Source organism: Ophidiomyces ophidiicola, assembly GCF_022830035.1.
Source record: "Ophidiomyces ophidiicola strain CBS 122913 chromosome Unknown scaffold_24, whole genome shotgun sequence".
NCBI lineage: Eukaryota > Fungi > Ascomycota > Eurotiomycetes > Onygenales > Onygenaceae > Ophidiomyces > Ophidiomyces ophidiicola.
The window spans coordinates 128857-143936 of record NW_026054664.1 but is presented as its reverse complement, the minus strand read 5'-3'; the positions used below and the strand labels follow the sequence as shown (position 1 = coordinate 143936).

At 47.3% G+C, this 15080-nt stretch overlaps 6 protein-coding genes across 6 annotated transcripts; 3 read left to right on the top strand and 3 right to left on the bottom strand.

The window, feature by feature from the left end:
• Nucleotides 1-163: 163 nt before the first annotated feature.
• Nucleotides 164-3193, bottom strand: MCM3 (MCM DNA helicase complex subunit; the record flags this gene model as incomplete). Its single annotated transcript, XM_049254182.1, has 7 exons — nt 164-197; nt 254-2307; nt 2361-2624; nt 2676-2790; nt 2841-2887; nt 2948-3066; nt 3124-3193. 7 exons carry the CDS (start codon nt 3191-3193, stop codon nt 164-166), a joined length of 2703 nt encoding a protein of 900 aa, XP_049106835.1.
• Nucleotides 3194-3657: 464 nt separating this feature from the next.
• Nucleotides 3658-7293, bottom strand: LOZ57_005149 (uncharacterized protein; the record flags this gene model as incomplete). The annotated part of the gene is made up of 1 exon (XM_049254181.1): nt 3658-7293. The coding sequence occupies one exon, from the start codon at nt 7291-7293 to the stop codon at nt 3658-3660; it is 3636 nt and encodes a 1211-aa protein (XP_049106834.1).
• Nucleotides 7294-7725: 432 nt separating this feature from the next.
• On the top strand, nt 7726-9694 carry SRP68 (signal recognition particle subunit srp68; the record flags this gene model as incomplete). Its single annotated transcript, XM_049254180.1, has 3 exons — nt 7726-7916; nt 7972-9126; nt 9178-9694. 3 exons carry the CDS (start codon nt 7726-7728, stop codon nt 9692-9694), a joined length of 1863 nt encoding a protein of 620 aa, XP_049106833.1.
• Nucleotides 9695-9813: 119 nt separating this feature from the next.
• Nucleotides 9814-10269, bottom strand: LOZ57_005147 (uncharacterized protein; the record flags this gene model as incomplete). The annotated part of the gene is made up of 1 exon (XM_049254179.1): nt 9814-10269. One exon carries the CDS (start codon nt 10267-10269, stop codon nt 9814-9816), a length of 456 nt encoding a protein of 151 aa, XP_049106832.1.
• Nucleotides 10270-11806: 1537 nt separating this feature from the next.
• On the top strand, nt 11807-13606 carry ERG5 (RNA polymerase C-22 sterol desaturase; the record flags this gene model as incomplete). The annotated part of the gene is made up of 4 exons (XM_049254178.1): nt 11807-11966; nt 12041-12191; nt 12266-13514; nt 13571-13606. The coding sequence occupies 4 exons, from the start codon at nt 11807-11809 to the stop codon at nt 13604-13606; spliced, it is 1596 nt and encodes a 531-aa protein (XP_049106831.1).
• Nucleotides 13607-14159: 553 nt separating this feature from the next.
• RDL2 (Thiosulfate sulfurtransferase rdl2, mitochondrial) lies at nt 14160-14893 on the top strand (the record flags this gene model as incomplete). Its single annotated transcript, XM_049254177.1, has 2 exons — nt 14160-14420; nt 14510-14893. The coding sequence occupies 2 exons, from the start codon at nt 14160-14162 to the stop codon at nt 14891-14893; spliced, it is 645 nt and encodes a 214-aa protein (XP_049106830.1).
• Nucleotides 14894-15080: the final 187 nt, after the last annotated feature.

Below are 15080 nucleotides of genomic sequence, written 5' to 3'. Positions count from 1 at the left end.
TGGCATTAAATATCTTGCGTTGCAAACTGACTACCTTTTGACACCGGCATTTAATCATAAGAAAAGGGGAATCATGGAAATAAATGTAGGACGCGAAATTCTGCTTAAATTCGCCTGATCAATTTGTGTCAGGGTTCGGAAAGTAAGACCAGCAAGCAACCTTCTATATGCGATAAACCGTCTCCTCTCCAAGGTACCTATTGCAAATGTCAGCATTCTATTTATATGTTCAAAGTGCAAAGAAAAGACTTACATAATTTCATTCTTGTCATTCATCACCTTCAAGGCCTGTAGTGCTTCGGTCAACTCAAACGTGCTTGTTTGCGTGCTCAAGGCTCGTATTGACGCATTTACAGCATCTATCACATTCATCACATTCGCGGAATCGCCCTGGAACAGTTCGGATCTCATCAGAGGCCCAAGGGCGACTCGGAATGCATTTACTCTGTTTATGTGTAGCTGAGGTAATGAAGCTGCTGTGGCTGCCGCTGCCGCAATAATGTCTTCCTGAGAGTCCAGCTCTTCTGTTTGTGTTTGAAGCAGTTGAGATGCCGGCTGAGATGACGCAATTGACATCTGAGACTCCTCCTGAACGGTTCCCTGACTGCGAGTCAGGCGGGAGGAGCTACCGAGATTCAGACTGCTAATATTCCCTGAATATTCGTCATCATTGTCAAGCTCAGGTGTATTCCTCGACCTTCCTTGTGGTCCGCGACGCATGGGAGCATGCGAGCCAGCAGTCGTTGAACCCCGTGCCGTCCTCTGGGTAGGATCAACATCGTCATCAGAATCACTGGAATCAGAATCAGATTCGGGTATATTTGCCGTCTTCCGTCGCTTGCGTCTCTCATCCTCCACAACTTCCTTGAAGAGGGCAAAACGAAGAATGGATTCTGCGACCTTGGCATCCTTTTCATCTACTCTATTGGAAAGACGGGCTTTTGCATGGGCCGTCGATAAACGAATCAATGTCTCAAGAGTACGTGCAGTCATTGGTGATGTTCTCCGTTGGTTCCCTGTTAATTCATCGTTTCGAAGAGCAGAATATGTAGCGACGATGTGATCCGCAGCGCCTTTGGTCAGGACTGGCTTTATTCTAGTCTTTGCGTATTGAATATATTTCTTAACAAACGGAAGACTGACTACTTCCACTTTTCTTCCCGCTCCTTTGCCTGATGTGGCCGTCATACCTGCATGGAGCATGACGTTGTACTTTTCATACACATCTGTAGGCGCGTTCGAATTTCTAGTAGTTTCAAGCCCAACACCTAGACTGTTGTTGACTTGCTCTTGAACAGGAGCACCTTCTTCAGTCCCAGGCTGACGGTACTGATGCATTCGTAGAACATGCTCGGAAACCAATCTGTCTCTGGTGTCCTCAATGTCATCTGTCACCACGAAGAGTAAATCAAAACGTGATAATAACGAATCTGGGAGGGCAATGTTTTTATGAGGATCCTTGTGTGTGTCATATTGTCCATAGATAGGGTTAGCGGCTGCGATAACGCTGCATCTTGCGTTGAGTGTTGTATGAATACCAGCTTTGGCGATAGTGACTGTTTGCTGTTCCATAACTTCGTGGATAGCGACTCGATCAATGTCGCTCATCTTGTCGAACTCATCAATACATACTACACCTCTGTCTCCAAGGACCATAGCACCAGCTTCAAGCCTTCTCTCGCCAGTCTCTTTGTCGGTGGTAACTGCTGCTGTAAGACCGACACCTGACGACCCTCTTCCAGTAGTTGCGATAGCCAAAGGAGCAGTATTGAGAACAAAACGAAGAAGCTGGGATTTAGCAGTCGACGGATCGCCGACCATTAGAATATTAATATCTCCACGCAAATGCGTTCCGTTATCTAAGTTCTTTTCCATACCACCAAGCAGCATTAATAAAATGGCCTTTTTAATGTGATCATGCCCATATATACTTGGGGCCAGAGATTGAGAGAGCAATTCAAAAACCTTCTTCTTTTTCGAAAGCTTGTTTATGTTGCGAATATCAGTATCGGTAATTATAGCTTGCGCGATGCCACCACCGGATTTCGAGGCAAGATGTATTATGTTGTTAGCGAGAATCACGGTACGAAAAGTTGAACTGCCGGAGTTTACGTTTCTATTTCCAAGTGATCGGTATATCCCGACAAGCTGAATTCTGTCGCCTGGCTTTACCTTATCCACCATATCATCATCAAGGATGACATCGACGCCTCTCGGAAGCTGTCCGGCGGGAGCTCTTTCTGGCATTTCCTGAATGGAAACCATTTGGTGGTCGCGGTACTTGCAATAGCCATACTCTGTGATCAACTTCGAGTTGTAAGCCACGACGATCAAACAACACAATTCGCACCGAAGCTTACCGGATTTCCTTGGTCGTCTTCTTGTGGATACACATTCAAATTCGTAGCTCCGGTGGCGGTCATGGTTTGGTCTCTGTATTCTCGAACGAGGAAATTTTCCTTTTTCTCATTGTAGTGGACGCTCCGAATCACCTTTGGCCTGACTAAAGAACATTTTGTAACAATGCCGTCTAAAGCTACCATTCGATTCAAATGCGACGAGCTCAAGGTACGCGGGTTACAGGCATATTCGCCAAAAGCTCCAACATAGGCACAATACCATGCCTAGCTAATGGTCAGTTTCAAATATCACTTAACAACGGAAGACAGACGAACTGTATCCTCGACTTCTTCTTTGCTTAGCCTTGTCGACTCTGTGTCTAAAGTTTGGATCACCTCTTTCAAAGCTTGATCGAAAGCCTGGGAGTAATCGAATGGATGGGTTAATAGGCTATCGAGTGTCAGTACTGTAGTAGTGAAGAGTATTGGTTTTCGGCTAACCCATTCGCAAGGTCTCCATTATGGGCTCTGATTTCGTCCAAGCTGACCTGCCGAAGATTCTGATCAGGTTTCTACATCTTGTTTGTTGGGAAGCATCAATAGCTTACTGTAAGACGCCGCAGGCCACGATTTAGCATCAAGACTATATCTGCACGGTAACTGAAAACAACGTCAGCATGAGCAAAATCAGGAGGCAAGCTTAGCAACCTTCGTAATCGCTGGTCGCCTACATAAGCAAATAATTAGTCAAAAATACCAGGCAGTTCATCAATGGCATACTTACTGGGGTCAAGAAATTCCGCTGCAGCGCGAACACGATCTCGAACCGCTTCATCTCGTAAGGTGAAATCCATCTTCAGGAAGTAAAAGCGAAGTTTCAAGAAACGGACAAAACCAGTGTTCTCATTGATAAAAAATAGCAGGCCTCTTGCAGAGAACTACTGAGCAAATCGATTGTTGGAGATGGAGACGATTGCATTGAAATGGTGGCGCGCAGGAACGCGAAACAACGCGTTTAACGCGTAAAGTGGTTGCATTAGCGTAGAGTTAGTTAACTAACTGCTGGCCAATCGGAATCAACCATTATTGTACGGCTTATATAACTAATACATTAGAAACCATTCTTAATACGCGACGAAAAGTATGTATATGAAGTAGTTGTGCGACACCTTTTATATTCCTAGGTCGGTCTCAGAACATCGCAGAAGTGCTCATAGGGCCTGAAAATATTATGTAGATTTTATATTTGTACAGTACATAGTATAGCTATATATGAGTATTTGGGGGAGTCTCTAGGCCATAAGATAATGCATATAAATCACTCTTTATCGCCCTGCTTTTCATCATGGGCTTCGAGCTCTAGATCGAGCTCGTCCTGGGCTTCAAAGACTTGCCGGGGTGGTGGGGCATCAGAATCAGACTCTTGACTTCTATCATTAGAAAGCAAAGCTCTCCATTCCAAGTCCTGAGCCAGCATATTCTCCAGAACGCCCACTTCCGGTTCTGAATTATCTTCCCCAGGAGGGAATAGTGGTGGAGATTCACGATAAGCTTTCAAGTCATCCATATCCATATCGCTAAGATCTTGAATTTCCGGACTGGTGTCAATGCGGGATTCTCCATCGATGCCAAGAACACCACCGGTCCAGACAACATGATCTTTGGTATCAATGGGCGATGGTGGGTCGTCTATGAGCTGACGACCGCGAAGTATAACTCCTTGGAATTTTTCACGAAGAAATGGAAGTTCTGCAACCGCACTTACAGTATTTGGGGCTTTCGAAAGAAGTACGCCCATTTCATCTGATCCACTTGCAATTGAGCGGGATCTGAAATCAATCAGGGCTGAACCCAAGTAAAGCATTGTAAGATATGTTGGCTGTAGGGAATCCGGTTGAATTCTCGCCCAGGCACGGCGTCCAGCTTTTCCCAGCACTCCGTTCCTTTGTAAGGGAGTGTATCGACGTTCAAGGAAGTCAAGCCCGTCATGCGCATTGTCTGGCCGTTTTGTGCGGCCCCGTTTAAGGTTCCCCCATCCAAGGAAATTTGATATAAACTTGTCCTCAAAGACGGTGAAGGCACGTAGTTGATCATCGGGTCGCCGAGACAGACACAAAAGCTTTACATAAAGAGACCAGTTGAAGGTAGTCAAGACAAAGCCTAAGTTTTCAACCCTTGAGATAACATCCGCGATTTTATAGTGAAGGTTTCGGTATGACAGTGACTGCATCAGAACAGAAATGCAGCGAGAGAGGGCATATCGGTAGGATGGTAGGATACCAGGGGGCGTTTCCGATACACCTGTTGATTTTGGGCTATTTGAATCGTCGTTAGACGGAGGTATCAAAGTTTTGAAATCCATAGGGCGAGCCGTGTTTATGGTACTACCAAGAACCGTATTCCAGCACGATTCAACCTTGTCATGCTTCCCTTCTCGAAGGAAGGTAAGCATTTCAAGGTGCATGAGTTTCAGGGATGGTTGCTGCTCGTTGCGAGAGAGCTCCTTTAGTGTTGACTTGCGTTTGTCAAGCAAATTTTTGACTTTTTCAAATTCACCTTGCGAACCGTATGCTACTAAAAGGGGTTCATAGTATGCGGAAGGGAACGCATCAGTAGCCGACCTCCTTTCCGTGCCAGGTTGGGGCTGTTTAGTCGCAAGTGAAGAGGTCTCAAAGGAATTCAGAATGGCATCGAGAAATTGCTCTGCGCGGGTCAATTCTAAAGAAAGCTTATCATCGATGTCACCTTTTTCGTAGAATCTTTGTAGGTCACGCTTGACAAATACTCTCAGCATGGACAGGTTCCCGCTAAGGCCGAGGGAACCGAATCTTTGAACCATCTCTCCATATAGGACTGATATCATATCACGGTTTCCCTCTGTAAGATACCCACGTAGTAAGATCGCATAATGAAGTTCCGCTATATTCACGTGGCGACTTCGATGGAGCTTTCTAAGAATTTGACGAGCAGGATCAATCTTTCCAATACGAACAAGACTAAGCATTAGAGCAGCATATGTCATCCCATCGAATTCTATGCCTTTCTCTTGCATTGACGCCTGAATCCTTGAAACAGAAGTAATATCCGCTGTGAAAGCATGGTTCCAGAGCAAAATGTTCCACATTCTTGTCAGAGAACCAGACAAACACAAGTTAAAGGCTTCATCCGCTACTTTCTCGGCATCACTATACCTCCGGTTTCGGCACAGCGCACTGACAACCGTATCCACCATAGCAGTACGGATTCGAACACTGTTTTGTTTGGCAATGTTAAATAAATCAATGACGGCGTTTATATCACCTTTGCTAGAAAGCAATCCCATTAAAATACCAAAGCTGTAGGCGTCGGGGCCGGCGTTCGCGCTAACCATGTTTTTGAAAGTGGCCAGCGCACCGTCCAGGTCATTAGCTCTGGAATGAGCAGTCAGAAGTATATTCCAGCATAGTAAATTCGGAGATACTTTGAATTCTTGCAGCAGCCTATCGAACTGTTGTCGAGTCTTTTCGACTTGGCCAAGTCTAGCATAGACGTAAAGAAGTGGTGAGATGATGTTTAAGTCTGATGGCACACCATAGTCATCAACGTAGGATTTGAAAAGATGGTGAACTTTTGACTGCTCGCCTTGCCTCGAATAGGTGACTAGGGCACGACGATATGCTTCTGGCGACAGTTTAGTATAGATAGATCGGTACTCGTCTAACAAAAAGCTCACTCCCTCGACCATCTCTAATGTAGAGAGGCTTCGAATGAGGCGGAGAAGTAGGTTTTCAGGAATAGGCTCATTTGGTAAGCGCCATCGAAGATTACGATAAAGCAATAGAGACCGAGTGCCTGCCGACCGCAGCTTCAATGGCTGTAGAGTGGAGAGCCCTTTAAAATAAAATCTAGCCTCAAGCATTTGTAATGAGTCAAGCTTTTCGAGAAGAGATATTATCGACCGGGCGGATAAATCCATCATTAACTTTTGGCTGGAAAATATCTGAAGTGTTATAAATTTTGTAAATTCATACAACCGCGTTTCTTGGGTGAATTGGCCAGACTGTATCGCTTTTAGAAGAGGAAAAACTCTCTGTGGTAAAAACACCAATTCGACCGGCTTTGTTTGGGATTCTGATGCGCAGGCTGAATTTCTCCGAAGGTCCCAGATTTCGAGAGCCTGAGGCCAATTCTTTCGATTTATCCAAAAGGAAAGGGCAAATTTCCATGACGATTCTTCCTGTCCCCTTGACGCCGCTTCGTTGTAAATTTCCCGTACAGCAAAATCTTGAAAATTCCAAACCAGAGCCACCTTTACCGCGCACAGATAGTCATTTGCAGTCCTCTTTGAGATAGGGAGCTTTTCAAAAATGAGTCTTGCTCGTTCAGCATCAACGCGCCGATCGGACGTAGAAAGGTATGTAAGCATTTTGGAGGCTAGTTCATCAGAAGCCCCCACAGCCTGGAAAAGGCTCCAGGCTTCGTTGTACTTCGGCGCATTCTCGCTTTCTAGTAGCTGTAATAGCATATCAATTACAGTGTTGTCGCTTTGAGGCTTATCTGTTCCCTGAAGCATTTCTGGTGTTTCATGCTGGACTTGAGTTTTGGTTCTCGTTGACTCATCTGCCGAGGATGCAAAAGCTCGGTATGAGATTCGTTTTCCTCGACGAAAGCCAGCGCACTTATTAAATACCCGGGACCGTAGAAAGGATCGCGCCCAGGATCGGGTTTGGGGAGTATAAAGAAAATCAAGGCGTATGGGTGAAGAAAAACGGTGTGCAGCATTCCTTTGCCCTTGACGTTCAGTCTCTGTGGGCAGGCAAAGCAGACTGAAACACCAAAAAGGAAAATCAATATCAGCCATACCATGGTGCCAGAAGCCAGGATGTAAAATGTTCCGTGATCGCAAAGGAGGTTTGGAGTAGAGAAGGACTTGTTGGCTGGCGGTCTCGATGCATCGTGCCGCCCGCTCTAGCATTGCTCCGAACAAAATGGGGAGGAAAGGAAGTCGAAGTCAAGAGGTTTCCGACATATCTAATCCGTACCCATCAGCTGTTAGCAGGGGCTCGTGCCTTCTCATACGATGTCAGAAGTTGGTCGTAGTGCTAGAAGATAAACTTACCAATCAACTCTTCAAAATTGACCCACTCCAAAACCACTGTGAATAAGACATGAACAAAAGGCGTAATTTTTGGCACTGCTCCTAAACAATTAAGCGCAAGTGAAGGCAAACCAGCACCTTCAAAGCATGGCGTGTTGGTACTGAATTTGAAGTGACAAAACTTCGGCATTTCTCCAAGCGCTTATGTAAGCACGACCACACGATTCTGACAATTTGTGACTTGCGGCAGGGAATAGAGCCTTTCTCTTAGGCTTTAAGAGAACGACTGCAGCGAGCGGTGATGCAAGAATGGACATAACGAACTTTGTTGTTTCCCATAGGACCGATGCCCTCTTGATTGGAGACTACAATGCCTATCGAGCTCAACTCTCCCGCAGAATACACACTATTCGTAAGCGACTTGGTAGGACGACACCAAAGGGTAAGAAATATACGACAAAGGTGTCAGTGACTGCGGAAGATGTTGCGGCGAATTTGGAGTAATACTTTGCCTTCTCTGATTTTGAAATCGTCAATGTCCTGACCCCGACTTAGATTCGTTCACCTCTTACTCCTAAGCGCAGAACGAGGATGGGCATCTGCCATGCACATGAAGTCTGTGCACTCTGCAGACCCGTCTACTAAAGGTATCGTGGGTTCCACAAGACGACATATAATTTCTCGTCTCAACAAAGCCACTATCTATTCAAGACAGCTCGTTCAGCTTCTGGAGGATCGATCCACATCCGGAGCGTCGAACATTGACTTATTAGAGGCTCGCGCGTACCTCGCTTCCCTATGTGCATCTTTTTGGATGGAGAAGCAAAGATGGGAGCAATGCCTGCGCGAGAATTCAACGGCCCGCATTATATACGCAGCCGCCCAAAAAAATACCGATCGAGAGGTCTTTCGGGACCTCTTGTCTGGCACCATTGACCCTGGCATTCGATACGCAGCATATCAGCTTAAAATCCCTCGTTCTACACCTCTGCATACTATCAGTGTTGAACGTTTCCCGGCCAGCCCAGAGCTGCGAGCAGAGGTGAAAGCTGTTGACTCGGAGGCCCTCTCAGACAAAGGTGGTGAGAATATGGTTACTGCGGATGGGAGTGCTCAGGAGCACCCTACAACCATAAAATGGAGGTCTAGAACCGTAAATATTGAGGATGCCTCTATATCACAGGCTTTGGGGGCTGCCTTCGCCGCCGAATCTCAGCTTTCTGCTTGGATGTCAAGCCCTGAGGGACAAAACGCATCCGCTAAGGCTAAGGCGGCTAAATATGACAACGTTATCATTGCTAGTCAAGATGCCGTTGACGCAACAAAAACAGCTATCGATGAACTCTCCAATGAAGGAGTGGACCAGGGAGACCAGAGAATGCAATCTCTCCAGGTCACCCGTACCGCCGTGAATTATGCGTTAGTTGGGTGGCGCGTTGGCCGTAATAGAGTACTGTGTGGTCTAGAAGATGGGTTACAATTCGAACCGGAGAAGCCAAGAAGTTCGAAAAGATCTAAAACACAGCAGGGCTCTAAAACCCCCCAAGCTGAGAGCACCGGGAAGAAACTTGCGAGATTACGTGAGCGAGTTGTTCTCTATGATGCGACTTTGCAAAGCTTGGACTCCATCAAGGAACTTCCAGGCGTGGCCGGAGATTCGGAGTTTATGAAAGAACTCCAGGCAATTCATCAGTATTTCACGGCACTGAGGTTTGTTCTACCCATTCTGTTGGTATCAAACTTCGCTGATATCTAGTAAAGATGCCTCTCTATTGGTCGATCACATGCACTTCTTGCCAACACCAAAAATGCATTAGCCCTTTTCGTTCGAGCGTCAGACCTCTGCTCCCAGAGCGAGTCTGCTTATGCTTTTCCAGATACCACAAAAACAGAAGAAAAGCCCTTGAGACTCGAGCTTTCAAGCTTGCAAGTCAACGCCGTTTCAGTCCAACTCCAGCACCTTGTCTGGCAGTATCGTGGGATTGTTGAAATCGAGAGACTCTGCGCTGAAGCCGAGAATTCGGATACTGTTCTCCCACCCTTGCTAGAGCGATTGAGCGAGTACCCACCCAGTGGTGCAGATGTGTCCAACTTGGTGGCCTATCCCCCCAAACTTGAACCGGTTCCGGTGAAACCTCTTTTTCTAGACCTGGCCTGGAATTACATCGACTATCCGAGAGAGGCGAAGAAGGCTGTGAATACGCAGCAGCCGAGTACTCCAGCTGCTGAGGTGAAGCCAGAGACGAAAAGGAAAGGATGGTTTGGCTTTGGTAGATAAATAGAATTGCACTCTTCTGTAGTTAGCAACATTTGTGGACCTCATAGCATAAAAAAGAAGGAACGTACCCGCACTCCGTCCCCCGTATGCCCGCTCCCATTCTTCAACCACAGCCCAGCTCACTCATTTTTCCAGCTCTTCCTACACAAAACCAACCGATACCCGTCCGGATCTTCTACTGTAACCCCCCACTCATCCCAATACGGATTCTTCGCCTTCACCCTCTTTCCCCCGGCATCTTCTAGCTTATCAATTACCCCTGGATCAATGGCTTCTCCTACGTATATCACCAGTAAATCCTCCTCCGTTGGTGCTGGCGGGAATTCCCCGTGTGGATCATCAACTAGTTCGAGATGCCATGCTGCGTCCGGCCAGCCAACCATCAGCAAGGCGTGCCCCCCAGTAACGTTGGTGTCTGATTTCCAGAGGAGTTTGAGGCCCAAGCCGGTTACATAGAAGTGTTCAGCGCGGTCAATGCTGCGCGATGGGCGAGCAATGCGAATGTGGCTAAGTGCCGAGGGGGATACGCCTGTGCCAGCAGGGGCGAGGACTGGCGGAGAGTTGGAGCTGCACATGATTTCTTGGTCATAAAGTAGGGGGGCTATTGTTTCGTTTTCGCGTTGATGGGCCAGGCGATGCGCCGCGTATGGAGTACTCAGTGGATAAGGCGATGCTTAGTTAGTTATATGCCATCTTCATCGTCAGAGTCTAGAATTCCGATGACAAATATGAATTGCTGAATGGTACGACGGCTGAGCTGGTCCATAGATGGCAACTCCGGCCGGCTCACAAGATCCTTTCTCCCGGTAACATTGCCATGAAATGCATCCTGTGCGCTGTAACGAGTCTCAGCCTCTGCCTCACCGAATCCCAGCGCCAGCGAAATTCATAGGGTGCCATGGGGATGCAGGGTTCTGAGCAGGGCTGGTGATGCAGGTACCCTATACGGAGTACTGTACCTTCCAGCAAGGGTTAACTACCCATGGCATGAGCTGGGTCCTTTTCCCGGGGCAACTAGCACAGAGACAGTCGAGCGGACACTTTGACCCCCGTACTCCGTACTCTGTGCAGAATACGGAGCACGGAGCACAAGCTTGATGGCCTTATAAGCAAATCGACAAGGTTGCGCCCGTTGACGAGATCATGTGGCTGCCTGTCAGCTTCCGGCTCCCTGTGATCCGCGTCACGGCTTATTCTGCCGATCATACGGTGTACCGTATGATTGTACGCTGTACGGAGTATGAACAAACCTTTTTTCGAGTCCGTGTTTCGCACTGATGTCGTTGTCGATGGGGTCGGGGCATGCGGACACACTTGCACACTCCCATCAACCCAAAGGCTAGGCTTTGCATAGGCGGAAGGTAGCCAAAAAAAAACAGGCCTAGGAACCACGAGAGAGCAGCCCAGGCAACGTATAAAGTTCCCGCTCCGTATTTCCGCTGCGAAAAAAAAAAATTATTCCGATCTGGACTGTTCAGGGACGCTCCTATCACACAACACCGTATGGCCGGACCACGCACGAAAGCAGCTAGCGGTAAGATTGGCCAGGGGCTGAACGAGTAGGTCACAGATCAGCTCTCAGGGCCGTCGGGGGACAGCTGCCACAGTCTGGCGGTCCCATCGTCGCTCCAAGACCAGCCCCAGTGCGCCCTGCGCCTGCGGTCAAAGCTGCTCAGCGGGGAACGGCTGGTCGAGCGGTCGCAGGCGGGTATCGTATCGTACCGCGCTATCATGTGACCACTTGTTTCTGTCGGCGTCGCGGCTGTTGATTGGCTGATTTTAGGCACTTCCGCATGGTCATTGGCTGTTACCGCGGCTCGGCGAGTGGGCCGTTTCAGGGCCCGCCGTACGCGCGGTACGCATCGTACGAGGATGTTGGGGATCGCAAGCATCGCGAAATTATTAATGTGCCTGCAGAATTCAGCAGTCGGGTCGAATCCCCTTCGACCTCGTTCCTCTGCCCGCCGCTGGGGTTTGCATGCCTGTGGGACTTTGCCCGTGCTTTCTCTGCCGCTGCTCCACGATCTTCATGCCGACTGTGGGATCCATCTGAAGCCTGGGAATCCGACGTTGCGACGCCCCCCCTTTTTTATCTGCTCATCTGTTCTCTCCATGGCGACCGTACGGGGAAATATGGCATCGCCTTCTGCCGATGCATCGATTTCTTCGGTGGCGGCTGATTCGTCGGGCTTGGTGATGGCTGTTTACAACAATTTCACCGGCTTCACAGCTATCTTGGCTCTCTTGATGCTACTTATCGCCTACGATCAAAGTGAGTGCGATCCGAGCCCCCAGTTTTAAATCTCTTCAAGGGGACTCGCCATGCTAACAAACATATATCAATAGTCAAATACATCTGGCTCAAAGGGTCGATAGTTGGCCCGAAGTTCAAAATTCCATTTATGGGACCATTTCTAGAATCCGTTAACCCACAATTCACCAAATATAAGGCCAAATGGGATAGCGGCGAATTGAGCTGCGTTTCCGTTTTTCACAAGTATGTTCCTTCTGCCTGATGAATGCTCTTGATATGGAGTCCAGCCTAACATCAGATATTGTGTCACTGCACAGATTCGTCGTTATTGCGTCAACCCGTGACATGGCCCGAAAAGTCTTCAACTCGCCCGCATATGTCAAGCCGTGTGTCGTAGACTCTGCGCATAAGCTCTTGGGCAAGACAAACTGGGTCTTTTTGGACGGCAAAGAACATGTCGAGTATCGTAAAGGTTTGAACGGCCTTTTTACTCGGTCCGCATTGTCCATGTATATGCCCCAATTGGACGAAGTATACGAACGATATTTCCACCTTTTTCTCGAAGAATCCAAAAAGAACGATTTTCAGCCACGCCCCTGGATGCCATACCTGCGCGAGCTGATGTGTGCTCTTTCGTGCCGAACCTTCATTGGACACTATATGACCGATGCGGCCGTAAAGAAGATTGCAGACGACTATTATCTGATAACTGCGGCATTGGAATTGGTCAACTTCCCAATTATTTTACCTTTCACAAAGTCCTGGTATGGAAAAAAAGCTGCGGATATGGTACTAGGAGAGTTCAGCAAATGCGCTGCGAAAAGCAAAGTTCGCATGGCCGCAGGTGGTGACGTTACGTGTATCATGGATGCTTGGGTTAAACAGATGATCGACTCAGCCAGGTATCGGGAAAAGCTCGCCCAAGGTGTTCAAGTTACCGACTCCGATAAGCCGTCTCATCTATTGCGCGACTTCACCGATTATGAAATTGCCCAGACTGTTTTCACTTTCTTATTTGCTTCTCAGGACGCTACGTCCAGCGCCAGTACCTGGTTATTCCAAATCATGGCAGACCGCCCGGACATCCTTAATAAGGTCAGGGAGGAAAATTTGGCTGTAAGGAATGGCGACCCTAATGGCAAAATCACACTTGAAATGCTTGACCAAATGACATACACCCGCGCTGTTATCAAAGAAACTCTTCGCTACCGTCCTCCAGTTATTATGGTCCCATATATGACGAAAAAGGACTTCCCCATCACACCAAATTATACCCTTCCCAAAGGCTGCATGATTGTTCCATCTGTCTGGCCAGCAACGCATGACCCAGAAGCTTACACCGACCCTGAGACGTTCGACCCCGATCGATGGATCACTGGAGACGCTGAGAAGGCGTCCAAGAACTGGCTAGTATTCGGTACTGGTGCCCATTATTGCCTAGGCCAAACTTACGCCCAATTAAACCTGATGGCGATGGTTGGTAAGGCCAGCATCCTGATGGACTGGGAGCATCATGCTACTCCTATTTCAGAGGATATCAAAGTCTTTGCCACTATTTTCCCGCAGGTCAGTCCATTTTCTACCCCATATTCTTGCATAATTTACTGACTCTTTTGTGATAGGATGATTGTCCTCTTGTTTTCCGTTCTCGTTCCTGACCTATTAACTTAAAAGCATTGAAATTCTGACTATTATTCTAGTTGAATGGTTCTATGAAACATTTGCATTTCACTTCGACCCTTGGAGCTCATTTCGCATTATAGTTCATTACCTGGAGCACCTAATTTCATCTTTTTTGCCTTGGCCTTGCGCTCTTGAAATTTCTGTTCAATTATTTTGACTATTTTTTGTTTTCCTCAACCTCCATCAACCTGAAGAGTAAATTAGACGAGGTCCCGGATGGCAGCGTTTTTATCTCTCTTCTCATCTTCTTTCATTTTCTTTTCATTCATTCTTGCCATTTTTTTAAAGTTTCTGGTTATGGGGGTTTATGATCGGTGGTGAACATATGAAATATCTTAATATAGTTTTTAATCGTTAATGAAGAACAAATTCAAGCATTTATTCCCAGTAAAGTCTTGTTGTAGCGGCCTATAAATAGGTGTTATGCACCTGACATCATTTCCGGGCACTCATGTCTTGTCTCAAAACTCGACTTCCAGTGACGAGACGTCCTCTTTCATCTTTAGTTGAGTACGCGAAAGATTTACAATGGCATCTAAACGCTTGATTACGCCTTTCTTATCCTCAAGGAGCATCATATTCGCTCCGCGAGCAACATCTCGCGTTGCTGTTCGCACCGTCTGCTCACTCTCTCCAAATCAAAACCAGCCATGGAGGGTCGCATGCAAAGCAGATCTTGTCGCTAGAGCTCTACATGTCCACCAATTCTCTTCTGCTAGTGTACGATGCGATTCTAGCTCCAACGAGCCGAAATCCAGCCCTCCCTTCAAGCAGTGGACATTCGACGATGTATGTACATGCTTAAACACCATAAACACCATACACCCCACCCTCCTACGTTCAAGCTTCCATATAACGAAGAAAACTGACCGTTTCAGATAAGCAACACTCTCACGACACCTACTGCTATTCCAACTATCCTTATCGATGTCCGCGAACCCAAAGAACTTGTCTCCACCGGCATTATCCCCACCTCCCTATCCATACCTCTCAGCTTGCAGCCTGATGCTTTCTTCCTTACACCCGACGAATTTCTCACTCGCTTCGGCTTCGCAAAGCCAATGACCGCCTCCAATAACTCAGAGAAGTCGGTCAATGCAAATATAGTATTCTACTGTAGAGCTGGAGTTCGGGCACAAACCGCGGCCGACTTTGCGGTTCAGGCGGGCTACCAGAGGGAAAGGGTTGGTGTGTATAGCGGGTCGTGGTTGGACTGGGAGAAAAAGGGTGGTAAGGTAGAGAAATGGGATAAGAAAAACTAGTGAGAGGGTTTGGGATGAGTTGTCGAGCCTTGATATACAAGTCAAATGAAACACTTGAGTAGTACTATGATTCGTATGTCAAAACGCTGCCATAAGGGCATTTCGCTCTATCTATATTCAATGGCACCGTGGGATTTTTCCATTTTTTTAATTTTGGTATTCCAACCAGTGTCAAATTCAGCAAACG